Source organism: Daktulosphaira vitifoliae, unplaced genomic scaffold (genome assembly GCF_025091365.1).
Source record: "Daktulosphaira vitifoliae isolate Bord-2020 unplaced genomic scaffold, ASM2509136v1 Scaffold_3, whole genome shotgun sequence".
NCBI lineage: Eukaryota > Metazoa > Arthropoda > Insecta > Hemiptera > Phylloxeridae > Daktulosphaira > Daktulosphaira vitifoliae.
The window spans coordinates 42,838,126-42,849,166 of record NW_026099574.1 but is presented as its reverse complement, the minus strand read 5'-3'; the positions used below and the strand labels follow the sequence as shown (position 1 = coordinate 42,849,166).

Here is an 11,041-nt window from a genome sequence, read left to right as displayed (position 1 = left end):
AATTTCCTCTATTAAGTCCTATAATGCTTATTCTCTTATTGATCCATTTGAAAATGTCCCTAAAGGAACCCATAACATAGTCCATTTAAAAAAGTATATTCCGTCTCTTTCTAAAATTCCAAATGAGTCTTCATAATGTTATAATGTATATGATGTTGATTTTTCTTTTTCTTTTGTTAAAAAATATTGTTTAATGTGTTTATGCACATGTTATTTTGTTAAACTATTAACAATTTTCCCCCGTCTTGAGACTCATTTCCCCGTGTGTGGTTATGGTGGCATGGTAACGTCCCAGGGGTTGGAGTACGCTACTTTGCCGAAACATCGTCTGGGCGGTGACATGCCAACTAACCATAACCCATGCGTTTCGCGGATTTGAGACCCTCAAGACACCATTTCCCCATTGTTTTTTTTTATAAAATGTTTTATTAATTTTCTCTAATTGAACTTATATATTATAACATGCTTGTTTTTCTTCACGTCTTAACAAAAGATTCCTATACTCTTTTTCCCAAAAGTTATGTACAAATTCTTTCACCATTCCTTTGAAATAGATCACCCCATTTTCAATAGTTTAATCTATTTGGGGGGTTCTGTAATGTTGCAGAATTTATACAAGTTTTTTTTTATATTAATCTTATCAGTTAATAGTGTGTGCATTAGGTATTATGTATGTCCCCAATTATTAAATAAGTTTATATACCAATCAACCGATCCAATGGTCAGTACCCGGTTTGTTGTGACAGTTGACCGCACACAGTGCATCCCTACACCTTTGTAATGTCCCCTCAATGAACGTGTTCAAAGTTGGCACCACCACCACCCGGCGTCACGATCACCGGCCACTACACAAATGCCGCAACAACATTTTTTTTTTTTCCACCTATACTGCCGAGGCGACAAGTTGTCCGCTGTGTTTCTGAAAAAAACCACGTTTTTGCATTTTTTTTGTCCTCCGTTTTTTTTTATAAAATAAACGTCGAGTCGACCTGCCGTCTATTGTGGTGTCAACCAGATTGTATTTTTTTTGTCCTCCGTTTTTTTTATTTTAAACAAAACGTCGAGATGGTGATGATGATGATGATTATGGCGTAAGGCACAACTATGGCCGGTGGTGGGCCGTCACTCCTCAAATCAACAATCAACAACAAGTATAACGTGAAACCCCCCTGTTCTACCCATTATTAATCTTGTTAATATTGCACCTCCTTTTTGCTTCCTTTTTTTTTTTATTATTCTTCCCTTTATGAAAATATATATATTTAAAATAATAATTAAAAAAAAATGTTATTATATTATTCATGGCCTCTTTTATTTTTCTCCCTATATTTTTCCTTCATTTTTATTAATATTTGTTTTTTATTTGTTTTTATCAAAACCTAGTAGCTCCGTCGACAAGTACTATCTTGTTTGGCGCGGCTACTAGGTCACTGTCCAGTGTTCCCCCTGGGCAGTGGGTAATTAGTAGGCCCTCTGTATGGCTGAAACCTTACAGAGGTTATAGCTTAAGAATCGTAAAGATGGCGACCATAATGCAGACATAGAGAGGAGACCGACAACAACTCGATGTAGCACAATGATAACAAGAATAATCACAACATAATTTCTCGATAACATATTAGACCGATGTGTAATCAAGTGCCACTTACTATTAATAATAATAAAGCCCTTAAACATTTTATTAAATTCGAAATATGTGTTCCCATTTGAAAAAACAAAGATGACACCTTTACAAGGCATAACGGCTGAACATAAAAAGTATTAAGTAGCTAATATTCTCTGAATAAATGAGTGGGTTGTGATAAAAAAATCATTATGTATATCTATCTTAAAATCATAACTATAAGCTTAAATATATTTAATTTGAGAATTTTGGAAAAATAGAAATTAAATGTCACTCATTCCCACTTTCTTTTTTTGGTAGTAAACAATGAAAATAATTTTAAATTTCCTATACATTCTGTACTGGAGAAACGATTATTCTTAAGTCTAAAAACTAGTGTACGACATATTGAGGCGTGCATTAGTTCCCCGTATTACTCTATTATTAAAACTGGTATATGTCTGCTTAAAATAATTCTCACCAATATTAAAGGACCACACTCTAAATATTCCTAAAATAAAAAATTGTAAGGTAGAATGTTTTTATTAAATATTGAAAAATAATAACAGTGTCTAGGTGGTAACAATACACAATAAAAACTTACTTCTAAAGGTTTTAAAAAATTTCTGTCACTTTTCCAAACAGCAGTTGTATGCTATAATATTAAATGTTAATATTATTGACATTAATTTAAAAATATTTGATTTATAAAATGTATTTATATGATGTTTAATTTAATAATGATTAAACTTACGCCACAGTTTCCTTCAATAAAATCTATTTTTACATTTCCCTATATGCATAAAACCATACTTGTAAATTTGACATTTATAATCAGAGTTAAAAAATCCAAAAAAATTATAATTTAATATGCAAGTAAAAAATAAAATTATATAATAATTTTATTAGTTCTAAAAATGTGTTAAGTGTGATGTGTTATACTAAAAAATGGCACATTAAAATTAAATAAAAATTATCTATACTTAAATATTAATTTAAATATCATTTAATAAACTATTTAAATTACCGGGGTAATTATAACTGTATTTCCAAAAACATCTCCAAAAAAATATCCACTCATAAAAGTTAATAAAAAAGAATATGTTTTGTAAGACATTATACAAGAATAATTAGATTTATATAATATAATTGACCGAATATTAACTTAAAATATAGTTTATTAAATTTCTTTTAGATTTTTGCGTTTTTATTGGTGTCAAAAGTAAATAAACTATTAAACAACGTAAATAAATAAATTATTAAAAATAATCGAAAATTATTTTAGAATAATAATACAATATTATTCACATTATCTATGACAATAATAAATAAATGATATTAAGTAAATATAAAATACTGACTCAGTATGTGAGTCAGTATGTGTTTAGCATTGATAATGGTAACATTGTTTCCGAAATACGTATCCGCGACTTTTCATTAATTTTGTGGCTTTGAGTTTAATATTTTTTAGTTTTTTAAATTAATAATATTTTTAATATAGTTTTAATTTTACTTAATTAATTAGCCACAAGTGATCAATTTTTATTATATAAATGATATTATTTTATTTGTATATGACGTGTGGTAAAAATTGCTATTTACTTTTACATTTTTACTTCGATGCAAAGCTGAGAAGGTATTAATTTTATTATGAAATATTTATTTTTTGTGTCTGTATACGCTCAATTTCAGATCTCGCTGGACCAATTTTGATGAAAAATATGTCAAAAAATCAGAAATCGTATCTAGTCGAAGACATTACCCTCAAAATATGAAAAAAAATTCCCATGTTCCCCGAAAACGGGGGAAATCCCACAAAAATTTACAAATTTAATGACCGAATCAATATAATTTTTTTTAAAAGATACCTTAGGTATTTATCTATCATTTTATATATTTTTGTGAACATTTGACCCTTACAAGCCCATAGGAATGGTTTTGAAAACTTTTTTACAAAAAATTAAATTTTTCAACTTAAATTTTGAAAATGTTCAGGAAAGACTGGCACTTTTATATATAACTTTAATTAAAGTTTATGTAATATACTTTAATTTGAAAAAAAAAATTTGACTCCTAGACTTGCCTTCGTGGTGAAAATGACTACCATATGTAAATATATGCTATTTTTGTGAAAAAATTCTTGATATTATATTTTACATTTTTTAATATTATGTTACTATAAATTTTTAAAAAATGCATGAATCAATTCTATTCTTTAATGATAAATACTTTATATATACTTATTTCATTCGTTATACCTTTTTTTTAAATCGGACCATTTCCCTTTATAAAGTGGGGGCTTGTAAAATATGTATAAATGCGTACAGAAAGTAGAACTTTTTCAACATAATTTTTGAAAATGTTCCGGAAAGACTGACACCTTTATATATACCTTAAATTAAAGCTTATGTAATATACTTTAATTTGAAAAAAAAAATTGACCTCTGAACTTGTCTTCGTGGTGAAAACGGACATCAAAGTTAAAGAAAAACGTACGATTTCCGTGAAAACATTGTTGATTTTATATTTTATATTATTATTTTTTCATAAATAATTTTTATATATCGCTTTCATCTGACACACTTTTTTTGTAAATCGGATCACATCCCTTTATAAATAGGGGGTAAAAACATTAAACATTTGGATTTGTCTTCATGGTAAAAATAACTACTGTATTCAAAAATTTGATACTTTTGAGTTAAAATTCTGGGTTTCGTATTTGATATTATTTTAAAATACCTGACAAGGGAAGTACATAGATTTTCATAAATATTATATAAATAAAATTGATATATCATAAGAACTTAAACTTATTTAAATTTTTTTGCTTTTTTTAAGTCAATAAAAAAAACCCAGCACAGGGGGGTCGCGGCACAGTAGTGACGTGGCTTAGTTGGATCAAGTATAATGATATCTGACAGTGATTAAAATCACTATCAAAATAAAACGCTTCGATGCAAATCTTTAGATAGTGTTTAATTTTAAAAATTAGTGTATTATTCCAAAAGCTACATGATCTGCTAGTTCCTTATTAATATCCTGATTAAGATAAAGTATGTCGAATGAAAAGGGGGTTATTAAATAAAATATTATTTCTCATAAAAATTGGTGTTGATCCATACACTTTTCAATAAATTATAGCATTATTAAGTTAAAAATATAAAAAATAAAATCAAGAATTTTCACACAAAAATAGCAATAACCTCAAAAATTGAAAAAATTTCCTTCATTCCCCGTAAATGGGGGAAACCTCCAAAAAAATTACAAATTTAAAAATCGCTAATTTTCGAAATTTTTTTTACTTAAAACTACCATACATTTTTCAAACATGAACATATCAATATAATTTTTTTTTATATAGATGCTTGATGTCTTTATCTATCATTTGGTATATTTTTTTTTTAATTTAACCCTTTACCAACCCACAAGGGGGGATTCAAAATTACAACTTTTCAACTTAACTTTTGAAAGTGTTCCAGAAATACTGACACTTTTATATATACCTTAAATTAAAGCTAATGTAATATACTTAATTATAAAAAAAAAAAAATTTCGTACTTTATTTTGTCTTCACGGTGAAAATGGCTACCGAATGCTATTTTTGTGATAAAATTCTCGATTTAATATTTTACATTTTTAACTTTAAAATGTTATAACTTTTTGAAAAATGATTGGATCAATACAATTTTTTCATAAGAAATAATATTTAGATATTTATTTTATTCAAAATACTTTTTTTTTTAAATCGGACCATTTCCCTTAATACAAGGGGGGTTCAAAACATAAATATGCATATAGAAAGTAGAACTTTTTCAACTTAATTTTTGAAAGTGTTCCGGAATTACTGAAACTTTTATATATATCTTAAATTAAAGGCAATGAAATATACTTTCTTATGGAAAAAAAAAATTTCACCCCTAGACTTGTCATCGTGGGGAAAATGGTTACGAAATGCTATTTTTGTGTGAAAATTCTCAATTTTATATTTTACATTTTTTACTTTAAAATGCTACAACTTTTTAAAAAATGTATCGATCAATACAATTTTTTTATGAGAAGTAATATTTTTAAGTAATCCCTTTTTCATTCGACATACTTTATCTTAATTAGGATATTAATAAGGAAATAATAGATCATGTAGCTTTTGGAATAATCCACCAATTTTTTAAAATTAAACACTATTGAAAGATTTGCATCGAAGCGTTTTTTTTTTATAGTGACTTTAATCACTGTCAGATACTATTATACTTCATTTAACTATGTCACGTTACTAGTGAACCGCGACCCCCTTATGCTGGATTTACTATTATTATCTTCTTTTTTATAATCATTAAGCTGATTATTATTACAATTTTTATTAAAATGAATAATATGTTATAGTTTTTATTTTAAAATAAGAAATCACACGATCCTTAGCAAAAATACATTTTATAATGACAAATATCGACAATATATCTTACGAGTATCATATGTATAAATTATTTCATATTTAAAAAATTATTATTTTTGTTTTTTATTAATTTTAAAATGGTTGAATAAATTATTTATTACAAGTGTGATTAAATCACCATAAATATTTTTGAAAAATAAATATCTACTATACTAAAAGTTATTCAATATTACAAATCTATTTTGTAAATATTTTCAAATTCTGCATCAATTAACTTAAAAATTTGCTGTAATTTTTCTTCTATTTCACATAGATCTGGTGGTATAAGTTCAAATTGGTATGACTCGTCGTTTGGGTGATGTTTTGGAAATCCTTTTAATATTTTATCTAATAAATGTTGCGATAGAATGACTTGATCTTCAATATTTTCACATGTATATATTTCTTTAGAATTATATTTTTTCATTTCTTGGGGTGTTACAAAAATATTTGCATAATCATTTACTAATCTTTGAAAAGCACGCATTGTATCACTTTTATTAATTCCACGGTTAACATCATACCATCCATATAGTAATTTTCTGTTGCCATTCAAATTTATCAGTGCATCACTCAATTTATTTAATTTATTCATTAATTGGTCCCAATATGGTGTTGTACAATAATTAATTCTTTGTGCCTCATAGGCATATACCATTAGCAAAATCGCATACTTAAAAGTTCGATTGCACATGATTTCGATTGCATTTATAAGAGTGAATTTAATATCTATCTTATACATTGTTGAATTAAGAATGAAATAGTTAATTTTTGTATTGGGTACTGTAGTAAGATACGATTGAAAAAGTTCCTCTTTAACATAATTCCATAATGACAAATTTTCCACTTCTCTTAGTTGCTTTCTGGTTTGTTCATCATAGACTGTATCATTTATTAAAGATGTATTATTATCTAGTTTACTGGTCTGTTAAAAATAAATTAAATTTTTTTATAAAATCGTACTTAATTACCTTCCTATATTAATAACATATTTTATAGAGTACATATTAAAACATTTAAAGCTGCAAATATAGACATATTTATAAACTCACTTGAATTTTAATTATTTTGAATTGAATTTGGTTGTTTATTTTCTCCATAAATGACTCCAGTTTTAGATTCATTTCTTCTTCTGTAAATAAAAATAGTTGTTAGTTTTGTGATATATATATATATATTACAAGATGAGTCATTAATATGTTTCAACAGATGACATAAGGATTTATTAACATGCTTTCTACTTACCGTTGTATTCGAAAATGTTATCTTTTCCATTGTAATTTAAAATAATGTATTTTTCTTCGAACGTCTTAAAAACATAAATAATGATAATTATAAAAAATAATAAAGATTTTCTGAAATGTTAATAAGTTTAATTGAATGTTTTTCCTTAAATAGAAACTCATTTGTCCGAAAAAATTGATTAAAATTTGTTTAAATGCTCGGACGACCAATTCTCAAAGGTTCCTTTGAATAAAATACAAAAAAAGAATAAAATAAAAAAAAAATAACATTTAGTGGACTATAATTTATTTCCCTATTATATGTCATCCAATATGATAACTACAACGAATTATCTTTTATCTATGGTCAGTACTCTATAATTAGAATAATATTATAAAAAACAATAAAAATATATTAATTAATTAATATTTAGACAAAACAAATATATGTATATTCTGACCATGCCTTGTACCAGAAGTAAAACGATTGTTCATCTATCTTTCTAAGACTTACTCACTTTTATAATTTATTATTAGTTTATATCAGCACCTTTGTGGCATTAGTATTAAGTGTCCCCCTATCCACATTGGTGTATATAAGATTTTATATTTCTTGTATAATACATTTATTTGTTATGATTATATATTGTAAAATTAATTCTACATTAAAACATACAGTCCACTCACCACATTCCTTATCATCGGAATAGCTAAAGACTTAGGACAAAATAAAAGCACGAATGTTAACGAACCCACGTGAATACCACCGGGTGCTGCGTTCATACAGTCGTAAACACAAGTTATTATCAACGACAAGACAAAAACAACAACAGATAAACAACATCAATGTAATACGTAGTCCAGTAAACGGTTGTGCGTGTACAAAAAAAAAAAACACTCAACAAATAACCACCAATGTACATATATATATATATATGTAAATAGTAAATTCGCTCTAACGATTTTTCGAACAACACTAATACTTATGGCACACAGCACAATTGTAGGCCATCCACGTCTGTATAAGGCGCAGGAGAAAAAAAATCGTAGTGATACAGATGACGAAACGTAAAAATATAACAAAACCAAAAAGGCAGAAAAATGATAGACACTGAGTCAAGCAACCAGTTAAGGTGTACGTCGGAAACGGAACATAACGCAATATCCGTAATCCATATTCGGCGGCGGCCTTATCTCTGTGTCAAGGGCGGGGAGACAACCGATTGTCATATTAATAGCTGGACGGTTGATATCGAGAGAGACACGGGCGAGCGCCAGCCTAGAGCAAAAGGCGGTGCCGTGTCAAATGTTATCAGTTATCAACTGATATAAAAAGAAACCGTAAGGCGACAGTATAATTATATCCACGAGTCTGTAACTATCGTTCTGAAGATGGATTCTGCAACGAATCCGAAACGTTAACTCATAACTGAAAACGTGATAAATCCGTTAATATTACAAGCAAAATCAAATAATTCATCGAATCATTACATCACATGAAATGATTTAAATGAATTCATAACTGTTTTCTCTTCATCACTAACACATTTTTTTTTTATACAATATCTATTATTTGTATCTCCGTTATACTAGACTTTTCTTAAAACTAAAAATAAATTTTTGGGGTAATTCACAATACTTTAAACTTAGTTTGTCTGTACTTTAACCTTGGTCTTGTGTTATATTACTTAGGGGAAAATGGGCAAGTGATACCCTTAAGCTTTTATTAAATCTATTTAAGAAACTATTCACCATAAGAACTTAAAATTTGGAAAAAATATTTCTTGATATATTGAAATCAATTGATAAAAAGCTCATTAATCAAATTTAATCATGTTTAAAATTTTAATTTGTTAGAAAGAATGGTCAAATTCGACATCTTGCACAACACCTGGGTCAAAGTAAGTTTTTTAATGGGGTAAGCTAATATACATTAGCATAATTAAATTTATACTAAAAAAATGTATTATGTGTATAATTCCTAATTAAGATGAGTTACCACCTGTCTCCTTAGAAATTTTGAAAGTATTATACAATTTTTTAATTGGTTTACGGAGTAATAAAACAAAAAAAATATTTGGAATGAAAAATTTTCAGCCGGGATCTTCTTAAATCTTCGAATTATTTTTTATTTATTTTATTTTATTTACTAAATTAACGCCCCAAAGGGCAAGAGTACAGTTAATAAAACTTAAACTAGACATCAATAAATTTATAGCATACAATTAATTATAAAAACAAACAATATAAGTAAAGATTCTTAACTATATAATCGATCTTTTTATTATATCTAAAGAATTAAAAAAGAAGTCCACTTTATGACAAACTTCATTACATTCTAATAACATACGATTGACCGGAGCAAAAAGATTATAGTTCTGTTGGACAGAAGAAACATAAAACATCGTTTGAGACCGTAAATGGACTGAAGGAACATTAAAAGGAATAATATCAAGAATTTCTGGACAGTCAATTTTATTATTTAATAAACTATGGATCCAACTAACGTCAAACATTTTCCGCCTCATACTCAGACTGGTTAGACCAATATCTGAAGCTACTACATTTAAATCAACTTCATTAATATCGTATTTTCCTACTTTTACTACTAACATACGTAGAAAACGTTTTTGCAATTTTTCCAGTTTATTAGTAAGATTAGCTTGATATGGTGACCAAATAATTGACCCATATTCGACTATAGAACGCACTAAAGAACAATATAAAACTTTTAAACAAATAGGATTAGAAAACTCCCAGCAATTTCGCTTAAGAAAGCCCAACATCCGTAGTGCTTTATTATAAATAAATGAAATGTGTTCAGTAAAAGATAAATCCGAAGAAAGAATTACACCTAAGTCTTTGATATGAGGAACATTTATGATATTAATACTATTTATATTATATGCATATAGTTCATATGAACGCTTACGACAAAAAGTGATCTGAGCACATTTAGACACATTCAAGCATAAACCATTAACAACACACCAATTATAAAATCTGCACAAGTCTGCTTGGAGATTATGACTGTCATGAATTGTACGAATGTTAGAATAAATTTTTACATCATCGGCAAAACACAAATAGCTTGAATGTTGAAAGACATCAGAAAGATCGTTCATGAAAATTAAGAAAAGTAATGGAGATAAATGCCCTCCTTGAGGAACCCCAGAGGGGATATGGATAATGGAAGAGATAATATTATTTATCTTTACTTGCTGCTGTCTGCCTGTGAGGTATGAAGCTAACCATTTAAGTAGTGGGTCTTTAATGCCAATATGTTTTAATTTATCAATTAATACCTTGTGATTTAATGTATCAAACGCTTTTTTCATATCAGTATAAATTGCATCTACTCGACCACCATTTGCAACAGTGGAAACAATATTAGTATAAAACACAAGCAGGTTAGTAATAGTTGATTTAGAACTACGAAAGCCGTGCTGGCAGTTATTCAGCACGTTTTTAAAACTTAATGATAACTCGGGCTCTAGAAGTTTCTCAAATATTTTCGGCAACACACTTAATTTAGAAATAGGTCTATAATTACCCACATCAGATTTGTCACCTGATTTAAAAATAGGTGTAATATAACTTGATTTCCATCGTACTGGAAAAACACCCGAAGACAATGACAAGGAAAACAAAAAATGGATTGGACGAGTAAGCGGATAACGACAAGAACTAAAAATGATACCAGGGACAAGGTCAGGACCGTAAGTAGTGCCCGTATTTCGTTGCAGTTCTTCAAACAATTTTAGAACCGGGATCTCACATGAGGCT

At 27.8% G+C, this 11,041-nt stretch overlaps 1 protein-coding gene across 1 annotated transcript; it reads right to left on the bottom strand.

The window, feature by feature from the left end:
• Positions 1-5,634: 5,634 nt before the first annotated feature.
• LOC126903370 (uncharacterized) lies at positions 5,635-8,497 on the bottom strand. Its single transcript, XM_050681550.1, has 4 exons — positions 7,943-8,497; positions 7,278-7,341; positions 7,085-7,164; positions 5,635-6,957 (listed from the first exon to the last, which is right to left on the bottom strand). Exons 1-4 carry the CDS (start codon positions 8,036-8,038, stop codon positions 6,223-6,225), a joined length of 975 nt encoding a protein of 324 aa, XP_050537507.1. The 5' UTR covers positions 8,039-8,497; the 3' UTR covers positions 5,635-6,222.
• Positions 8,498-11,041: the final 2,544 nt, after the last annotated feature.